Here is a 23254-nt window from a genome sequence, read left to right on the forward strand (position 1 = left end):
ACTATTTTTTATGGAGTTAAGAATTAGTAGTTAATTGTACTTAACAAAAGTAGTTAAATCAACTTCAAAAATTAGAACAATTACAAAATCTCCTTGACCCAACTAAATTCTTAGTTCTTTTAACTACTTTTTAATAGTTTATACAACTTTTTAAATTCAGTTAAGGACCTATTGAACTATGCAGGGTAGTTAAAAAGTAGTCAAATCTACTAGTTTTTTTATTGAGTGTATTTTTTACTGATTTTTTTGTAATTTTAAAATAACTGCTGGTGGATACATTGAAAAAAATTAGTCGAGAAATTCAACTACCGTTAGTTAGTTGACTGAAAAATAGTAAATTTCTTTTGGAAAACGTTTTATTGACCTCTCAAATAAGTTCGACTAGATATTAATTAATCTATCATAAATTCTATATTATATCCACCAGGAACATCATTGTCGACTAGTTTTCGTTATAGTAGCAGCAGTTATTTTAAAATCACAAAAAAATTAGCAAAAAATAATGTTGTGGAATTTTATTGAAAAATTTGTGCAATTCTGTATGGAATTCTTCCAACAAAATTCGCAAAATTACGAAAGGAATACTTTCAAAATTTTGCGGAATTCCGTATAGAATTTCCGTGGAGTGATTTCCGTAGAATCGTTTCACCTGGGTAGCGTACTAAGTGAAAAATGTTGTTCAGATCAAGCTGTAACTTGCACATACCCAAGTAGCACGTAATATTACAGTAAGTTTATAATGTCCGTCTCGATGCGCTATAACCAGACTCAACCCAAAAGTTTTTGCTCAGTAAAAATTCTTTTTTCTCGTGAAAGTATATGGAAAATAGAAACTTTTCTCAAAAAAATCAAAATAATCTATGAAGCTGTTTTTGAGAACGGTCCCATTGAATATATTCACTATTAAAAATATATTTCTTTGAATGAAAATAGCGAAAAAAAGTTTATTATTGTATTACAGTATCAGACGTGGATCCAGGGGGCACATATACATGCTCCTCAAGAAACATAGTGGGTAGTTTTGGGGTTAAAATCATAAAATCTTTCCTAAAACTTCTTTTTTGCCTACGCCCCTGCAAAAAGCAAATGAACTTATAATAATTATCAATTATAATATAATTGATAGTTACAATAATAACCATCAAGGCCTCAATGGCTCTGCGGTTAGAGCGTTAGGTTCGTATTATGCATTTAGAGTTAGGTTAGGGTTTTCGAATCTCGGCGTCGGTTAGGATTTTTCAAAATGTTCGAGTTGTGCGTTCAATTGCGTTTAAGATAGGGAAAAAAAATCATGTATGTGGAATCTACAGAAAATAAAAAATAACACTAAGTTAAACTTAATAAATTCAATAAATTTTTTTTTACTATTTTTTTAAATTTAATGTTGGAATCCAATATTAGATCGAGGTTAAATTTCAGTATCGGGCCAATGTCGGATTCCAATATTTACAATATTGGAATCCGACATTGGCCCGATACTACCCGATACGGTGTAGGAAAACAGTATCGGTCCGATCTTACATTCCAACATCCTTTCGATACCGAAACAGTACCGAATATCAGTATCGATATGACATTGGTATGTCGAAATTCGACATCGGTCCGATACTGATCCGGCATGAAAACCCTCCTTGGGTTCATATTGTATGCGTGTGTGAATTAAGAAAATATTAAAAATGTCCAAAGATCATACGTTTACGCATGCACTGTATAAAGTAGTAAAGAATTTTAACTGTTTGAAATAGGGAGCGATTATTACCCACTTATAATGTATCACTTTACTTAACCCATATTGGACCGAACAAACTGTTCGACTAGTCAAACACTAGTTTTCACATTACAAATAAAATATTAGAATATCATACATTATTATATCCCAAAACCCCACTATGTTTCTTGGGGGGGGGGCTTGTAAATGTGCCCCCTGGTTTTGTGACAGAAACTGTAATACAATAATAAACTTCTTTTCGCAATTTTCATTTTAAAAAATGTACTTTTAATGGCAAAAATATTCTATGAGACCGTTCTTAAAAACGGCTCCACAGATTATTTTGATTTTTGTGAGAAAAGTTTGTATTTTTCATATAGTTTCACTGGAAAAAAAATATTTTTCCTGAGCAAAAACTTTTGGGTTGAATCTGGTTAAGGCACACCGTGCCGCCTCATGGTAATATTACAGTAACATTACAGTAATATTACTGTAATATTACGTGCTACTTGGGTAGTTTAGCCCTATGGGTGAGTACTTTAACCACTAAATATTGTTTGGTTTTATCAAAAACTGTAGGAGAGGGAAGGGATTGAAATTTTTTGAAAAATGTGAACTGTGCATTTTTGAAGAGTTATAACCTTTAAACAATAATATGAGGGAATATATTAGGGTAATGAGCATTTCTCTCACGATCATGTGACATAACATAAAAAAGTCTATTTCGGGCGTATTCTACAAGGCCCTCGAAATCGCATTTCCCGTGCAGATATTAAAGAAAATATTTTTAAAATACAAAGATTGAAAAGATAGAAAATTGTGTTTTTCGTGTAAAGACAAGATTTATTTTTTGCAGGAGTCAGTAAGACAAAGAAATGAAGATGCAATGTCTTGTTATACAGCATCTTTGAATGAAATCCCTCCAAACGTAAGTGCACTATATTACATTTTTAATATTTCTGAATCAGGTTACTTTATTAAATTATGTATTATTTTCCAGTGAACCAGCATTTAATCTCTATTTACTATTTGACCGAATAACGACGGGTTGTTAATATCCAAAAGATCCACATTGTAACAATCACCAGCAGTCCCTAAACTTCGTTTAATATACATTTTGTAAAACAAATTAATTTGAAATTTTATAATATGGTTACAGAACGAAATTTTATTATAAGTTTTTCAAGTTTGAAGAGATTGGTCAAGCCCTATTTACAAAGGACCACAACATTTTTTTTTTGACTCATTGTCAGTGAACCTGATTATGCATTCCTAAAGCATTTTTGGTCGCTGAATCTGAATCCGTTGCTTTTTTTTCTCTATCACGATTAAATTTTTATAATAACAATTTTCAGGCATTTAAACAAATTATCTGTAATTTACGTAAAAGACTTATTTCTTGATAAAATAAAAATAAAAAAAAATTTTTGGTACAAAGCCACCTATATATCACCCTGTATTGTAGATATCAACTCTTTGGATCTAATACTAACCTACATAATATCAAGATTTCTTTTAAGTCTTGTTTAAAATGTAGCATTGTTCCAGATGTAATTTATATTTCTTCAAATAGATATAATCCAAAGCTACCACTAGATAACAACCCACATGTTAGATATCAACCATTTAGCTGATTTTTTATCCAAAAGAACCCCCATCTAAAATGTCAAATTTTTAACACAAATACTAAAATCTCTATTTATACCGGATCTACTAGCATTGGGATTATACTATAAAGTTGTTTTTTAATTCAGTATGTAGGTAAAAGAAATTTTACCTAAAACAATATACATAAAAGAAAACGAGAAAGTTATCAATACACAGGAGTTAATTTTTAAATTTAAATGAATTCAAATTCAATTCCAACAGAAACCGCTTGTGGTTAACATAACCAAGAAGAATAAACACGTATGTGAGGCAATGTCAGCTACGTATTAACCTTTACGGGACTGAAAAAACACCTCCTATGGGCAGTTGAGGCACCTGGATACCTATGTTTAACCTATTGAAGATTTTGTATTAAAATAAGTAGTTCAATTAACTTTAAGTGTAGTGGACGTTTCAATGAAAATAATAATCACACTGTAAAAGAAACTATTATTTTAAGGCCCAAAAGAGGTCTTATTTTAAGGGGTGCGCCTACTTTAGAAGGTCAAAAAATGAGTAAATTTCAGAAATTTTTTTTCTCAAACACATTGAAATAAATTAATGCGAGATTTTGTGGATATTTTCTTATATATATATATATAATTGCCTTTGAAATATAATTTTTTCATTAAAAAAATTAAATTTAATAATAAAATAAATGTCATATATATAACGCCTCGCTGCTGAAATTTTCTTATTGCGTCCAATCTAGAGTCCACAATTCTTATCAAAAACAAAAAAACAAAATTTTTTCTTCGATCGTACATTATTATCTTCTATATGAGTTAAAAGATTTCTATAGAAAGTAAAAATTAAAAATTGTACATGACTTTAAAAAAAATTTAATAGATGCATGCAGAAACCTTGGCAACAGGACCATACGATAGAGCTATTGAACCATATCCAGTTTTTGACCCTAAGATGATCCAATTGCCCTTCTGCAAACTCAAAAAGTAGTGCAAAACCTACTACATTCATACTCTAAGTGCTTTCTTCAAATCAGCTTCTATTTCAGAATCACTCCTAGATATTTAACCGAATCGGAAAAAGGCACTTCCTTCTCATAAAATACAGGTTTTCTCACAGTGGGAATCTTGTATTTCCTAGTAAAAATAACTATATCCGTCTTGTCAGGATTAACAGAGAGGCCAGTTCATTCACACCATCTCTTGACGATGCCTAATGCCCTCTCTGTCAATTCTAAGAGTGTATCTAACGAGAGACCTCTTACAATAATCAAGAAGTCGTCCGCATAGCTTTGCGTATAAAATACCTGGCCGTTGAGTTCTACTAATAACTCATCGGCAACTAAGCTCCACAATAGAGGAAATAAAACCCCGCTTTGAGGGCAACCATAGGAAACTAGGCCATTTATTGTGGCCTCTCCATACTCTGCTTCCAGGGCTCTATTATGGACCATACCTTTAATTTACCTAATCATTGGATCTGGTATGCCACATCTTTTAGCCGCATTGCATATTGCTTAACTACTGCTGTTAGGGAAAGCACCCTCTATATCTAGAAAATTGTCTACTGCATAACCCCCTGAGTCTAACTCTTCCTCTATACTGCTAGTCGCTGAATGAAGGGCTGTTTCTACAGAATAAACACTACCCTAATCATTTCCATACCTCAGGAGTGTAGGCTAGACCTATACTTGCTCTCATGATTCTAACCAAGGGTAAACGAACATACCGTAGTCCTTTTTGTAAGAAAACCGGTTATATGCCATCTCTCCCTGGTGCCTTAAATGACTTAAACAGGCCTAAAGCCCAATCAATCTTTTCCAGAGTCACAATGTCGGATGCAAGTTTTCAGTGTTCTCGTCCAGGACGACATTTACGTGAATTCCAATCCCCACTGCTCTGCTCTGATTCTCTAAAGTCTGCGAAATTAATTCCCATAAGATGCCTCAGGCACTCAGCTCTGTCACGGGCAAAACGTCCCTTAGGCAGCTTTATTGAAGACAGCTTAGCTGTAGCATCTCTGGCAAAAATTTTATGAAGTCTAGATGCTTCTGGTATCTTCTCAATACCTTCGCAAAAACTCCTCCAGCCGGATGCTCGAGCCTTGTCTATCTCTTTTTATAGGAATTATGAGCGTTATGGTACAATGCCCATGCCTGTTGATTCCTATTTTTCTTTGCTTTATGAAGCAACTTTCTCACCTTACCCTTAAGACTTTCCAACTCAGCATTCCACCAAGTAGTTTTCCTGCTAGTTTCAAGTCTTTTTGGGTTACAGTTTCTCTCAAAAGCGGAAATAATTGAATCCTGCAGAAAATTTGTTGAAAGTTCCAACTCCTCTTCTGTACCATAACTAGTAGGAAAGCATTTTATGGAGTCACTAAGGTCTTCACAATATGAAGCCCAATTGGTACTTCTAGGATTACGACCACTCTTATATTCACGAGCAGCTGACTCTATTCTGAACGTTATAAGTCTGTGGTCTGAAAGTGAGTCTTCATCCGACACTCACCAATCCTGCACTTCCTTCCTTCCTCCTGTTTTTAGTAACAAAGATAGTCTCGTTTCCTTGATTAAGGAAATCTAGGTCTGTATCAACTAGAAAATCCAGAAGTTTCACACCTCTATCATTGATGTCTGTACTACCCCAAGTAACATGGTGTGCATTGGCATCACAACCCAGAATGAGAAAAAGTCCCTCCTGATAACAGTACACCTGAGGCAAAATTCCTGAAATGTCCGAACAAAAAATTAAAAGTTCTCGAATTTAATCCATACTTTTCTAAAATGTTGTTATTGTTGGTAAAAGTCTAAAAATCAATTATTATTGAATTTAATAAAATAGTTTTTAAATTACAACGTTTTTAATTTTTGACTTTTGAAAAAAAAAAATTTTTTCAATGTACAATATTTATAAGTAGAATGCATAAAAGTTAACATATATATAATGATTTTTAAAGCTTTTTTGACGAGCTACACGCTGTTAATAAAAATTTTTTTTTAAATAACATTTGACCTTGAAATTCAAGGTCAAAATGTTAATTTACATTTATCTCAAAATCGGATTTTTTAAAATTATTTTTAACTATCTCAATGGAAAGCTTGACTAATTTCCTACAAAACATGTAATTTTCAGAGTGGGATCTTTTAAAGTTTTTGAGATATTAATTAATTAATTAATTAATGTTTATAACAAATGAAATATTTTACAAACGAATAAAGTTACCGTAATTCTGAAGTTAGTAATTGAAAGTTAACGTAATTCCGCATCCAACGAGCCCTATATGAAGTATTTTGGATAAGTAGATTGTTAATAAACAATTAGTTAACATTGCAATTGTTTATTAACAATCTACTTATCCAAAATACTTCATATAGGGCTCGTTGGATGCGGAATTAGCTTAACTTTCAATTGGTAAGTTCAGAATTACCATAACTTTATTTGTTTGTAAAATATTTTATTTTTTACTAACAAGAAGCATCCAAAAGCCCTATATGAAGTATTTTTGTTCAATTTTAGTTAAATAACAATAAAAAATGAAATATCTTACAAACAAATAAAGTTATCGTAAATCTAAACTTACCAGTTGAAAGTTAAGCTAATTCCGCATCCAACGAGCCCTATATGAAGTATTTTGGATAAGTAGATTGTTAATAAACAATTGCAATGTTAACTAATTGTTTATTAACAATCTACTTATCCAAAATACTTCATATAGGGCTCGTTGGATGCGGAATTACGTTAACTTTCAATTACTAACTTCAGAATTACGGTAACTTTATTCGTTTGTAAAATATTTCATTTGTTATGAACATTAATTAATTAATTAATTAATATCTCAAAAACTTTAAAAGATCCCACTCTGAAAATTACATGTTTTGTAGGAAATTAGTCAAGCTTTCCATTGAGATAGTTAAAAATAATTTTAAAAAATCCGATTTTGAGATAAATGTAAATTAACATTTTGACCTTGAATTTCAAGGTCAAATGTTATTTAAAAAAAAAAATTTTATTAACAGCGTGTAGCTCGTCAAAAAAGCTTTAAAAATCATTATATATATGTTAACTTTTATGCATTCTACTTATAAATATTGTACATTGAAAAAAATTTTTTTTTTCAAAAGTCAAAAATTAAAAACGTTGTAATTTAAAAACTATTTTATTAAATTCAATAATAATTGATTTTTAGACTTTCACCAACAATAACAACATTTTAGAAAAGTATGGATTAAATTCGAGAACTTTTAATTTTTTGTTCGGACATTTCAGGAATTTTGCCTCACCTGTAGGTGTCTTATCACCTCGTCTGGTGGTGAGGGTTCATTTTCAGATCCCGGAAAGTAACCAGAGGATTAACTCATCAACCAAGAATCAACTCTTTGTTACTTCCATTTTTATCTCGATACATGACTTTTATAACTGCCAGATTTCGACTAGTTAACTCTAAAAGAGGAAACGAATTTACTCCCTTATATGCTATATACGCCCTGGGTGCCAATTCCTGTGGTGAACACACTAATTCCCCAGTTACTCAGTCCTCTAAGCTTAACCTTGTAAACATCAAGGTTCTTAAACAAAGGCAATAGCTGTGTGCATCGCTGTCAAGCTCTTAGCTAGAATCGCTGTTGTACTTTTACAGTGATGGAAGTTAATCTGCGAACATTGAATTCCGTGGCCCGTCAAGTTTAGGACAGACCCTCGGAATCCTTCGTCGCTTACCTACGCATGCTTTGCCCACCACTCTCCGGGTCCGTTCTGTGGTTACTCATTCGAAGAGTGATCTGCCTAAGACCGAGACACAGTTTGTAGTAGAGAGACTTGAGCACACCCAGCTGAGTCTCTGAAACACCTACCACGAGAGTCCAGACTACAGCCGTAGAAACTACGCCTGAGTCTGTTGTCTCGCCACTCGAATACAACCTCCAATTGGTTATATCCACCCCAAGATTCTGTCTCCTGAGGTTAGTCAGGATTGCAGCTGGTCCACCTTTGGATCTGATACCCAAGCAGCCGCCCTGACCCTCTTTATTAGGTTGGAAGGATCTATCACTTTAAGTGACACACCCTCGATTGCCTGACCAATTTTCGGTACGTGGACATTTAACCACTCCCGAGAATCAGAATCAAGGCATTCAATTAAAATCGCCCCTCCTGAGAGGCGAACTTCACCAAAACGAGGTGCAGGCTCAGCCGTGGATCTCGTGATTTCATTGAAGATAGATACACTGAAGAGGACCATCTGATCCAGAGTGAGCCTAACCTTCGGGTGCCCCTCCGCAATAATCGCTCCTGAAAAGGACGATCTTGCCACTTGAGAGAATGAGGCGGTTCCTACCATGGGTCCCTGACTCCTTCTCTTCTCCTGCTTTGGGCAGGCGTCTGAGTCTTGTCGGCGCGAACGCTTTTTCGTGCCCTGACCAACAGACCTAGCTTTACTGTTAGCAGAAATAGAAGTCGTGGAAGAAGCAGGTTAAGACCCTTGCCGGTTCTGCTTCCTAAGCCTCTTCAGCCTCCTTCTTACACTGCCCCTGAGCTTTTTACCACTAAGCTCGCCATTAGGACTTCAGACACAGGAACAGTGGAACCTTGGGATGGTTCTGAACTGTTCTGTATCAGAGCCTGAGAACTTAATGGTTCCCTTTCAGGTCCCGTTTAATTCTAAGGCGAAATTGCGGAGGATGAAGGTAACGTTGAAGGTGCACTTTCTTCCTAGCGCAATATCTCCAGCTATGAATACTGACTCTCCGAACAGTGTTCGTTATTCTCGGGCGAAACACATTTGTTTGTATTGTCTGTAGTCTCCATTTCGATCCCACGAATAAAGAGAACGGAAGGTCCGTCCTCACAGAGCCCTTTATGCAAGGATAAAACTAAATACTGCTGAGAATTCGTCTGGTGTCTAAGAGTCTCCGTTTGCGATACCTCCATCACGACACCGCAGAGCGCCAGAGCATCCACACATCGGCATAGTCGACCTCGAGCTTTACGAGTGCCAAACCTGTGCAAGATTAAAAGCTGATCTCCGTCCGCGCCAACCATCCACAGGGGCGAGATGAATTTGTTAACCCTGGTACCATTCATCCATCGACACGGCGAAAACATCTGGGGTTGGGGGGGGGGGCTAGAAGACTCGCGCCTCCTTAATCCAGATTCCTCGCCCCTCAAGAAACTGAAGGGGCCGTTTCTCGGTTGAATCTACACGAGCACTTATCTCCTCCGTTTCCGGTGGTGGTCATTTCTGACCACCAAGGGTCGCTTCCTCTTCATTCAATTTCCTCTAACTTCCGGACGGTCCCTCCCTCACGAAAGCAGACCTCCACAGAATAGCGAGGAAAAGAATGGGGTCCGGAGACTGTGCTCGAATAAATTCATAAGCCTCCCCACCAACAACAAGGTTCTACGGCCCCTAGGGGAGGAAATTCGAATTAAAAAAAAAATTTATTCATATAGAAGGCACTAATGTACGATTGAAGAAAAATTTTTGTTTTTGATCAGAATTGTGGAACCTAGATTGGACGCAATTGGAAAATTTCAGCAGCGAGTATATAACGTTTATTTTATTATTAAATTTTATTTTTTTTAATAAAAAAATTATATTTTAAAGGTTTAATTATCTAAGAAAACATACACAAAAACTCGTATCAATTTATTTTAATGCGTTTGAGAAAAAAATTCCTGAAATTTACACATTTTTTGACTTTCTATAAAGTAGGCGCCCCCCTTAAGATGCAACTTTTTTAAGGCAACTTTGCTGAATTTACGCAATTCAATTTCCATTACAACTACTAGCGCTGATTTTAAGACTCATATTAAAATAAGATTTTCTTTTTGCTAATAGAAAATTATCATTATTAGTTGATTATTAAAAAACTGTTCATTACGTATTAAGTATTTTGTATATATTCACAATTTCATTGATTTTATTGAATAGTATCCGTGTATATAATATTTACTAGATTATTGCAAAACAGGTACATATTTAGGCAGATTATTTATGAAATCAAATATAAAAATGTAAGAAATTTTTTTTATTATTTAAAATTCATTTTTAATACAAATTAATTCTATTCAAACTTCATTTTTACGGTAATATTTAAGTTAAAAACTAACGATTTTTAATGAATATTAGTATTTAACTATAGTAACTAAATTACATATTTTATAAAAAAATTATGTTCTTTACTATAAAAATTAAAAAAATTGTTCAATGTAATTTTTCATAATCTTTAAAAAAAATTTCTACATTTATCTGCATTAAATGTACAGAGGTACCCGGGTACCTTGTCCGTCTTTTAATGGTGAAGAAACTTTGTTTATTATTTTCGAATGAATAAATAAAAAAGGTACATTATAAATAATATTGAAACACTTTATATGGATAAATTTAAGATGTCAAAAAACCGGTACGATTTTTAAAATTACGAAAAAAACCAATTTGAAAAAGCAAAAGGTACCCAGGTACCTCGTCAGTCCCATACAATACAAATCTTAAATAATAAAATATATTTGATTATTTTTGAGAAGAAATTATACGTACACAGACGGCACTGAAATGTGGAACATAGGTGTGACTTAAGCCCCATGCATGTTCAATCCACAGTGGTCCTCAAGCATTGACAGGTTCGACTAAAATGGATCCAAAAATTGACTGAACAAGCTTTTAGAAGACTATTCGTAAATATAAAAACTGGTATTCATAAAATCCTAGCTGATCGTTTTGTCGAAAAAAGTTAAAATTACATTTTTCGAAATGTATTTTTAGCATTGTATTATATACTGTTCAATAATCAACAATTATATCTGTAATGTTCATTGGTAAACCATTTTAGTGTACAGTACGTACTCACTAAGCATTAGTATATTTAACATATAGTAAAATACATACAAAAGCTTGAAGAATAGCTCATTATATTACTCTTTATAGACGCTAAAACAGCTTTGTCCAAAATCAGAACAAATTTTTTCGAAATATTTTTAAACTGCGTTTTACAATAATTTTTCATATTTTAAGATTACCATTAAGCTTAATTTACCATTTAAGCTTTATTTATCTATTTATATTCAAGTTGAAATTTCATTCATTCATCCATTCATATCAATGTATTCGTGCATTAGTTTTGTAACTTCTTGTAACAACTGACTGATTAACTTATAGCTTGCGCGCAAGACCAATTGCTTTTTCTCCATTTTAAAATGAGTTCACATGAGGAGAACCGGAAGAAAACATGTGCACAATGCGGTCGGAAAATTGCTTTTGGAAAGGTTAAACCAGAAAAGTTTCTTATAAACGAAAAGTTAACTAATTTAATTAAAAAATTTGTCAATAATAGACTGCATGGTGCGCATATTTTCTTCCGGTTCTCCTCATGAGAACTCATTTAAAAATAGGGAAAAAGCAATTGATTTTGCGCGCAAGCAATAAGTTAATCAGTCAGTTGTTACAAGACGTTACAAAACTAATGCACGAATACATTGATATGAATGGATGGAATTTCAACTTGAAAAAGCTAAATTAAGTTTAATAATAATCTTAAAAGATGAAAAATTATTGTAAAACGCACTTTAAAAATATTTTGAAAAAAATTGGTTCTGATTTTGGACAAAGTTGTTTTAGCGTCTATAAAGAGTAATCTAATAAGCTATTCTACAAGTTTTTGTATGTATTTTACTATAAGTTAAATATGCTAATGCTTAGTGAGTACGTACTGTACACTAAAATGGTTTACCAATGAACATTACAGATATAATTGTTGATTATTGAACAGTATATACCGTGGATGTCCCAGTTACCGTCCACCTAAGACCTAGTTTCCGTCCAGTTTAATTTTCAAAATAACATTTATAAAAAAATTATTTTCTTTTACTTGTCTACTTAAACTAATAAGTTGATTGCGTGCCAAAAGCAATAAATTATTGTTAAAAAATAATTTAAATTACTATACGAGATATTTGTAAAATGGATGGAAACTGGGACATGGACGGTAACTGGTACATCCACTGTAATACAATGCTAAAAATACATTTCGAAAAATGTAATTTTAACTTTTTTTGACAAAACGATCAGCTAGGATTTTATGAATACCAGTTTTTACATTTACGAATAGTCTTCTAAAAGCTTGTTCAGTCAATTTTTGGATCCATTTTAGTCGAACTTGTCGATGCTTGAGGACCACTGTGAAGCTTGGAAGAGTGTGAAATTTTTTAGACAATCACGGTGCGTCTGAACTATATTTAAATTTAAAATCTTTGAAAATCAAAATTTCTTTTTGACATTGAATCAGTAGTGTTCCCTGATCAAAAAAATCCAATAACTAAAATAATCCGCGGAGGGCTTTTCGAAAAAAGTGACTTTGAATATTTTCACATTCGAAATATATATGGGTAAAAGTTCCTGTAGCGAACTAGGTAAAAATAGTTGATCGAATCGGGCTGTAACTTGCTCATAGTTTAGCCCTAGGGGTGAGTAATTTAACCACGAAGTATTGTAAGGTTTTTTCACGAAGTAGTATAAGGAGACCCCACTGCTATATTAAGCCCACGAAAAGTTGAAGCTGATTTTCCCGTTTCTCTTACAATTAACGGAGGTGTCGAATCTATCGGAAAAGTTGGGAACTAGTTATCCACACTGACACAAAATGTGTACATACAGTTACTAACACATTGAACATTCGCAAAGTGGCTGCCGTGACATAACCTGCATAAACTGATCGTTTTTATATCGGTTTGTTTTTTTCTGGATTTTGTAAATAATTCGAAGAATAGTAAGGAAATATGATTAGTGGTTCCATTGAAGGTTGCAAAACAAATTGTGCTAAAAGCAATACAAAATATAAATATATTTACAAAACTGTTTTCAATGCAATCCAAATAATAATGATGAGTTTCATTTTAAATATATGAGAGATTTATTTTTCAATCGCCCTATCCCAAAAAGTCAATGTTCTGGGATTGGCTTCATACTTTGGTAAATTGTTGTCCTATATGATAGTAATAAATCCCTAAAATATAAACTCATTTAAAAAATATTTGTAGAAAGTAGAGGGGGTTGAAGTTTTGACGTTAAGGGTAACATTGTCATTTTCAAATCCGTATAACTATGACAAAAGTTAATGGATTTTAATTTATCTAAAATGAATTTTAATGCATTTTTCGCGTACTTTTCAAAAATGTATACGAAATTAAAAAAAATAAATTTTTGACCCCTTTTTTTCAAAATCAACCCTTATTTTTCGATTTTTACCCCTTCGGGAATTTTTTTTTTCTTATTTTCATTGGAAAGCTGAGGTTTTTTCCCATGAGCTATGTAAATACGAAAGTGGGACAACAATAATTTTGTGAGAAACATAATATTAAATTAGGCGGTGCCTACCTCAATCCTCAAAGATGATCTCCAAGTATACCCCTTATCGGCACCGCCTACTTTAATATTCTGTTTCTCACAAAATTATTGTTGTCCCATTTTCATATTTACATAGCTCATGGGAAAAAACCTCAGCTTTCCAATGAAAATAAGAAAAAAAAAATTCCCGAAGGGGTAAAAATCGAAAAATAAGGGTTGATTTTGAAAAAAAAGGGGTCAAAATTTTTTTTTTTAAATTTCGTATACATTTTTGAAAAGTACGTGAAAAATGCATTAAAATTCATTATAGATAAATTAAAATCCATTAACTTTTGTCATAGTTATACGGATTTGAAAATGACAATGTTACCCTTAACGTCAAAACTTCAACCCCCTCTACTTTCTACAAATATTTTTTAAATTAGTTTATATTTTAGGGATTTATTGCTATCATATAGGACAACATACCAAAGTATGAAGCTAATCCCAGAACATTGACTTTTTGGGCTGGGGCGATTGAAAAAGAATCTCTCATATGTAAATACGAATTATCTTATTAAAGTATATTTTTATCACAACCATAATTAAAATAAAATATAAACAGTTTAATAATTTATATTCACTTGCAGTTACTAATTTTACTTCGTTACTGTGTTTTTACACAATATAAATAATTATATCATGTTTATATCAATGGAGATTCTCCATGTTTACATCACTCATGTCACTTTTAGCAGACGAAATTTCGGAGTTATCAAATTTTCCCGTTAGGGTTCGACACCTCCATTAATTGTAAGAGAAACGGGGAAAACGGCTTCAGCTTTTCCGGACAATGGGATCTCCTTATACTACTTCGTGGGTTTTTTCAAAAGCTGTCGAAAAGGCAGGGGGTTGAATTTTTTTGAAAAATTTAAACAGTAAATATTTGAAGACTTGTAAACTTTTAAACAGAAAGAAGAAGAAAAATTTGTTCTATATGTTTTCGAAAAGGTTTTTCCAGCTCTTTCGAATTGTGTAAAAAAAATTAAAATTTTGACCCCTTTTTTGAAAATTAAACATTTTTTCGAATTTTTTTTAAGTTCGGTTCTTTCTATTTTTTTATTTATTTTTTTTTTAAAGCTAAAAGTGTGTATTTTCACCACAAAAAATATTGAGATGTCCTTTTTTGTTATTTTCGAGATATTAATTGATTAATTAATTAATTCATGTTAATAAAAAATGAAATATTTCACAAATAAACAAAGTTATTGCAATCCTGAAGGTACCAATTGAAAGCTGACGTAATTCCGCATCCAACGAGCCCTATATGGACTATTTTGGATTAGAGGATTTTTTATAAACAATTGCCACACTGAAAAAAAATTTGGCGCCGTGACGTCCTAGTGGTGGTAACGCTGCGATCTCTTACTCAAAGAAGCACTGATGTTCGGTTTACGGGATCGCAGCGGACTGGCAGTGGTGCAGCAGCTATCCCACACTATGGGAAAGCTGCGCGACTTGTATGTCGAGAACTATGCGGTCTCTTATAGAAAGTAAAGAAAGGTATTGTATGCAAGGTATTAGGAAATATTTTTTATTTATTTATGTATGTATAGATTTGTTTTCTTACAACTTAAAAGAATATAAAAATTTATTTTTATAAATTTTTATGTTTTGAGAATTAAAATTTAGCATTTAGGCAATACCTAATTTCTGATTTAAAATTGATAGAATGTTAAAACTTTTAATGTATTTAGAAATATTAAATTCATTCAAATTTTGTTTTGTTTAACCTTTAAGATCAAAGCTCTAAAAAATTTTTTTTCATATTCAATAAAGATTTTTTTACAGAAAGAAGTCTAATTCTGAAAAATATAATTGAAAATTAAATTTTATTTATTTTATTTTCTTACAAGCAACATGATTATATTAAAATTTATTTGTTGTACAATATTTAAAAAGTCTGATAGTACAGTGATGGAAATAATTTATTAAACAAATGCGAGAAATAAATCGCATTTTTTACTACAAAAAAGTTACACTTTATTAAAAGTTGTCAAAAAATTACATCATACAAATTATAATAAATAATCTGTTACAATGAAATGTATGTCGTTCTTAAAAATATAATAAGCAAGGCACAATTTTAGGCAAATCCTTTTGATTTATAATTTTAAATTAATCAGTGCTTTCGTCAACAAAATAAGCATGACTATATTCGTCGAATGTTATTTCTTTATATATTTTAACCTTAAAGGAAATATTATTATCTATTCTAATAATTTTGACAATTTGTCCAAATTCCTTCTCAATATTTTGTAAATTAATTACAACAAAAGTTCCAATTTTGTACGAAACATTACAAATATTTATTTCTTTATAACATTCTTCAAATGAGTCATTTAAGCGAGAACCTAAAACAATCGATGTTTTACAATCGAAGGTCTGAAGCATCGAGCGAAATTGTAACATTTGTTTCGTTGCAATTGTAATCAATAAATTTTGCTAACAATTTGTTGACTGTGCATTTAATTTTATATCCCTATGACGAGATTCAAACCTCACACACCAAAAATTAATGAATGGACCATTCTCTAATAAAATCCTAGGATAATGAATTAAATTATGAAACTTTGGCTTTAGGGGACCAAATAATTTACATACAATTCATTGTGTTTTTTTACTAATATTTTTAAGTACTTGGCATCGGACGAAATTACACGCGGTGAACAAAGTATATCTATAATTTGTCTTAGATATGTATATAATTTCCAGCATTTATCATTCTCGTCAGTAATTAAATCTCCAGCAATAAGACCATAGAATCTAACTAAGGACAACATTTCCGATGCTGACATTTTCAACCGATTTTTACTACTCAATCTTATTAAGAAATTTCTGGTGGTCTATTTGAATTATCTTTAAAAGGAAAATTTTTTATTCTACAGTTCAATTTTTCTAAAGTGAGATACTTTTTTTTTAAAACAAATTTAAATAATATAAATGTCAATACATACACGTAAACGCCTTCTAACACATCGAGCATTAAATTCATGCTTAAATTTTCTGCAATATGAAAATTTAATATTTCAGGAAACGCGCATGACTCCTTAATACCATTGGTCAATAAATTTGTTTCTTCTTCGTATTTTTGTTTGTTTCTTAAGGTGGAAGGGTCAAAATCACAAAGTGTACGGAATCGTGTAAAACTTTCAGCAAAATTGAATAACATATTAATGCACATTATTGTTAAATATGAGCAATTTTTATCGTACGGTTTTCAAGATATTGTCGTCCGAAATTCACTATTTTTCTTATTACTTAGCATTGTGCTTATGGCCGCTGCGAACGAAAAACTGACAACTCGATATATATTACTTCATAACTTTTTATGCTCAATAAGGATTCATCTCAAAATTAAAGCAAAATTAATTTGAAATTCAAGGATCATAATGCTTCAAGTATTGTACAATTTACTGTTTAGTTACCGAGTATTTTTAATCCAAAAATTAAAGTTGGATGTAATTTTTTCTATGACACGAGAGACACAGAGAACGTGGCAACAGCGCAACTTTTGTGAGGGAGAAATTGAATGGCGGGAAGATTTAAATATATCCAAGTATTTAGAACATATTGCTTTACTTATCTTTTTTTCAAGAAAGTTAATGAATAAATTCTTGTAACTCATAATTATTTATTCTTGAAACAATTCATTATATTTTATTTTGATTTAAAATAAGTTACGTAGAAATTAGCTGTGTGCTGTGTGCATCAGCTGTTCTGCAGTGACTGCAGTGTTGCCACGTCTCGCACGGCGAAACACTACATTGTTCAAAATATTACTATTTTTTTTTTTAATTTTAATTTTTTACAAATTTGTACGTTCTAACATAAAAAAATTATTTGAAAATATGATTTTTTATTTTACATAATAGAATTTACTTTTTTTTTCAACTTTTAGAAAAAAAAAGTTTGCTTTCGACTTACTGCGTGGGCCCTTCCACCTTAAGAACGATTCTTTTTCTTCTGCTAAAGATGCAATAATATCTGAAGACGCTTCACAAATGCGACACCAATTTGATCCATAAAAAGATTCAGTAAATCCAAAAATCCTATTTTGACCTAAATTATCTCCAATAATTAACATTAATTGAAAATGAATGTGCCACCTAACACCATCTACAGTAATATAAATTCCTTCTATTTGCAAGAAATTAATTTTTTAAACCATTCTCCATTACTACGTTTCACTTTATCTTTAACAAATATAATATTTGCAAAAATGATGCTCTCAAGTCGTGAGACAATATGATTAGGATGACATACTATGGGCAAATCCACAGAACTGGCCGATTTTTACTTATCAAGATGAAAATTTTCCAAATAGCAAGCACACCTTTTATTTATGGTTTACTTTCTTTAAAATATATTCAAGAACAATTATCTTCTTGCGTGATACATTTTATTTTAATGCCGTTTGAGTTAAAAGCCAAAAACGAAAATATTATTTTTCTTCTGGAAATTATAATTAAAAATGGCATTTCTTTGTTTTTTTATATATTATTTGAAATATGTGCAAAACATTTTGAATAATAAAATATGATAAAATACAAATAATTAATTTTTTAATTATCAAAGATAAATTATTTATATTTTATCATATTTTATTATATATTTTATTTATTAGCATTTAATTTTTTATTTCTGTAAATTAAATTGTTTACTTACTAATTTTGATATTAACTATTTTAACCAACAAACTGACATTATTGACATCGATTTTGATATAACTTTGAAAATAAAACAAATTAAAGGATAATTCATTTTTCACGATTAACTAGTTAAATTTCGATAAATTTTTTTTATTTTTAATTTTTAGACGTTATAAATTGAAAATATAATTTGTCGTTTGCATACAAGAATTATAATAATGTCTTTATATAATCACACATGTTTTCAACTCATCATATTTTATCCTGCAGTTGTGCTACTGAAAAAAGGCTATGTTGAAAATGGTTCACGCTTAAACATAGAGTGATAATTATTGGAATATTTTCTTTAATTCTGATTGCACTCTATTCTATGATACATACATTTGTTCGTCTGTTCACAAGCAATAAGCTCCAATTTGAAAAATTCAAATCGAATAATCGCCGCAAAAGATATTTACAAAAATTTATAGACATTTCATTATTATAAAATAATGAGTAACGCTACTTTCAACGACTATCATTTCTTTTTATTTAAGAGCACATATTTTTTATTACTTTCAAAACATTCTTCAATAAGTAAACTATAATTCACCAAAGTTTAGAATTGTTCGGATCTATGCCGAACAAGTTATACCTATAAGAATTAAAATTTATACCTGGAGTAACACCGTAAATTTCATTTTTTAAGTTACTTAATTCGATTTTATTTTTTATAAAAGACTAGAAGGTTCACATTTATTCAATTTTCTTATTTCAATAGGTTCTCAGAGATATTACAAAATGGTTGAAGTATGAAAATAATTAATATAATACTTCCAAAATATAAAAATATGTGAGTAACATGAAATCGGCCGGTTCTGTGGATTTGCCTATATGTGCATACACTATTCCGAATTTATTTTTACCAGCATGGATTCCTAAAGCATTACCAACTTCCAAATCGTCGTAGAAAATATTGAAGGGTAAAACTAATTTACCTTCTTCATTTTTCGAATATTTTCTTTGCCAAAGTTTTTCCTGCATGATGTTTGTAATTATAATTTTTTATTTTTTTAATTTTTCAATGTGCTGCAATATTTCGTTAAACATTCCTGGAATTTCTACAAAAATTTGAAACTTTTCCTTAAATGTACATTTAAAGCATGAAGTATTTCTGGAATTAATCTCAGGTCGTTATTTATATATTTTATGATAAAAGAAGAACCTATTGAGAATAATTCATAATCAATGAAACCTTTCGGCCTTAGTAATCCAAATCTTAAGTGTTTCGTTCTAACTTTATTAAAAACATCACCATGATCATTAAAGCACTTCTCTATTTCATTCTGCAAACAGCAGGGAATATCGTGTTTTGAAAGTGTTTGTAAAATGTCTTTTTTTAAAGATGGTAAATAAATGGTGTTATTAAAGTCAATGATAAAATTGACAACTTCTTGCACAATTTTTCAGGGATAATTTGGATCGCCGTATAAAAATGAAAAAAACTTAAGTATATGGTCAAGAATTGATTTAACATCCATTTTATTTTTCAAAATAACTTTATGTTTTTCTAACAAATACACAATTTGTATAGTAAAAAGTAATATATCTATACAATAATACTTAAAATATCAATTTCAAAGAAAGATAAATATTCAAACTTTTTAAAAGTTTTCAAATTACATTGGAATTTCTGTTTCGAGTAACAAAGGTTCAATTAAAACTTCGCTTCTATTTATTTCCACGTTACGAACTGTTTTAGATTTATTTTCAATTTCTATTTTATTTAATTCAACAATAAATTTAGTTACTGCTTCATAAGACTTCTGAGATTGTAATCCATAAATGTACTTTCCTATAAAATACCATAAGTGGTCACATAAATATGGAAATGATCTAAGTGCTGTTAAACATTTGAAGCACGTCTCTAAAGCCTTAATTGGATCAGAAATGAAATAATTATCCCCATTTAAGACAACAATTGAAATGGATATGTTGTTCAATTTTCCGCATAGAATTACTTACGGATAAATTACTTGGTAATTATTTTTTAACCATTCCTCCTGATTTTTTTCTCCACAGTTAAGTTCCCTGGATCCTAAAATTTTACAATTTACAATTTGTAAATAAATATTCAGAAGAACAAACTTTTGATATACATATGTCATAATTTACATTTACAACTACAAATAAAAAATTTAATAACATTTTCTTCGTAATAACTATTTTTTAAAATAAATTTATAACTTTAAATTTGTACTATTTTTTACCTGAACGTGAATATGAAAGATTTAAAAATCTTGTTCTTACTAAATTATTTAGTAACTTTATTTCCAGTTTTAGAAGTCTTCGATACGGTTAAATAAAGGGAAAGTAAAAACAGTGAAAAAATCTTGTCATAGGTTTCTGAAAAAAAATTTATTTGATAAGTAAATATTCAAACAATTTTTTAAAATAAAAGAAAAATTTCTTTCCCAAGAACTATAAAAAATTATTGAAAATAAATTTTTAAAAAATCTTGTACATAACCATTACTGTGTAATTATTAAGTTAGTAGTCCATTCACGAAATACATCTACCGATTGGAGTGATTGATTTTCATCAGTTAAAGAATTAAAACTTTTATCTAAATAAAAAAAAAATATTAGAACTTTTTATTAAAATTATTATAAACAAATGTATACCTTCTATGCTCAAATTATCCTTTTTCTAATTAGATTGTAATTTCAAAATACCAGTTAAACGTAATTTTTGCCATAAAAACTTATAATAATTATATAAACAGCCACGAGTACTTCTACTTTCTGTACCGTCAGGTTTGAAAGGAACGAAAAACATTTCTTTGTCCTCTGTTGGGAACAGTTCAACAATTTGATCGGTCATTTTTAAAAATTGATCGGATGCTATTCTGCATTTGTAAAAAAATTTGATGTTACATTCAAAAGTATAAAAAAATTAAAAATAAAAATTCGCAAAATTATGAAACTTACTTATAATCTATTGGATCAAGCTTTAATTGTCTGACAATAAGTAATTCCTTCAACCGACTGTGGTCAAGTAATTTTGTTTTAGCATATTGTGATAAAATAATCTTGCCGAAAAAGTTTTCTGGATCATTTAAAAAATGATACAACTCATTTTGTAAATAAGTAAAGTCTGAAAATTTTTTTTATAATCACAATTGTATTAATATCCTATTTTTTAGTTAACAAAATTTAGGCAAAAGCTATTTCAGTTGACAATTTAATTTAAATCTATCTATTTTAAAAAGAAGTGTAAGATTAATTATTGTTTAATATTTTTTTTTTCTCGAAGTAGTTTTTAGTAATTGAATATTAATTATTATTGTATTTCAATTAATATATATTAATATATAAATTGTAGAAATTTTTATTATACTTTCATTTTATAAATATCTATTTTATTTATAACATTACATTTTTTATTTTTTAAATTAACCGTTTTCATTTAATTTAAAATAAAAATTTTGAAAATATAATTATAGTTACTTTCAGTCAACGTAAATTTATATTTTCTCTCGATATTGACATTTCAATTTCACTAATACTGCTGTTTTTATTTAGTGTTGCAGACATTTCAATGTCATTCTCATCGGGACAAATATTTCCTTCACTAATTTTTTTTTGAACAATAAATTCTAAATAAAAAAAGAATAATTAAATAAGAAATTACACACATTCGTAAGAAAATTTAATTTAATTGCATAAAAATAACAATTATAATTAGAAATTTTTGTATTTATTAAAATTGTTATGTGGATATATTCAAAAAAAAATTTTATATTTTATTTTTAACTTTACGATTATGTACAAGATGTAAAAAAATAAAATTAGTAACATTAATAATATAAATATATAAATATAGTTTCATTACTTACTAAATTCTGCAATATGCAAAAATAGATTTTCTAAAAATGAAACAACAATAAAATATTACGTCTAACCACATTCACTGACAAACATATTTTATTTCGTATACTTCTCCCGCCCTGGTTGAAAGGTGTGCTGTCGCGCGAGTTCAATAAGCCCGATGCTTCTCGCTGTGGGTTACCTGCGATCCCACAACGAGAACTCAGCCGATCCAATGAAGAGGTCAGCAGCTACACTTCATTTAGGACTCGCCGGAACAGCATGTCACCCAAATTTTTTTCAGTGATATTAGCCAATTGTTTATTAACAATTTATTAAGCCAAAGTACTTCATATAGGGCTCGTTGGATGCGGAATTATGTCTACTTTCATTAAGTAACGTCAGAATTACGCAACGCAACAATTTATTAACATCATATGGAGATGTCCTTTTTTGTTATTTTCGAGATATTAATTAATTAATGTCAATAAAAATTTATATATTTTATAAACGCATATGGTTGAAAGGTGTGCTGTCGCGCGAGTTCAATAAGCCCGATGCCTTCTCGCTGTGGGTTACCTGCGATCCTACAACGAGAACTCAGCCGATCCAATGAAGAAATGAAAAAAATGCGTTTATAAAATATATAAATTTTTATTGACATTAATTAATTAATTAACTAATATCTCGAAAATAACAAAAAAGGACATCTCCATATGATGTTAATAAATTGTTAATAAGCAATTGGCTAATATGGCAATTGTTTATAAAAAATCCTCTAATCTAAAATAGTCCACATAGGGCTCGTTGAATGCGGAATTACGTCAGCTTTCAATTGGTACGTTCAAGATTGCAATAACTTTATTTATTTGTGAAATATCTCGGAAATATCTCATTTTTGTTAACATTAATTAATTAATTACTATATTTCGAAAATAACAAATAAGGACATCTCAATATTTTTTGTGGTGAAAAAACACATTTTTAGCTTTCAAAAAAAAAAATAAAAAGGACCGAACTTAAAAAAAATCGAAAAAATGTTTAATTTTCAAAAA

General features: G+C 30.3%; 1 protein-coding gene and 1 long non-coding RNA gene across 3 annotated transcripts in view; one reads left to right on the forward strand and one right to left on the reverse strand.

The window, feature by feature from the left end:
- The window catches only part of LOC127290437 (amyloid-beta-like protein), a 694733-nt gene that overhangs the window by 349146 nt on the left and 322333 nt on the right, over window positions 1-23254 (forward strand). For both annotated transcript variants that reach the window (XM_051318992.1, XM_051318991.1), the window contains exon 10: window positions 2565-2636. In XM_051318992.1, coding sequence (XP_051174949.1) covers window positions 2565-2636 — 72 coding nt within the window. The remainder of the gene's footprint in view (window positions 1-2564; window positions 2637-23254) is intronic.
- LOC127290438 (uncharacterized) lies at window positions 20220-22350 on the reverse strand. Its single transcript, XR_007844339.1, has 3 exons — window positions 22229-22350; window positions 20601-20736; window positions 20220-20428 (listed from the first exon to the last, which is right to left on the reverse strand). It is a non-coding gene; the product is annotated as an uncharacterized LOC127290438 (long non-coding RNA).

The sequence above is a fragment of the Leptopilina boulardi genome, unplaced genomic scaffold (assembly GCF_019393585.1).
Source record: "Leptopilina boulardi isolate dan_hultmark-lab unplaced genomic scaffold, ZJU_Lbou_2.1 LbouV2_66, whole genome shotgun sequence".
Taxonomy (NCBI): domain Eukaryota; kingdom Metazoa; phylum Arthropoda; class Insecta; order Hymenoptera; family Figitidae; genus Leptopilina; species Leptopilina boulardi.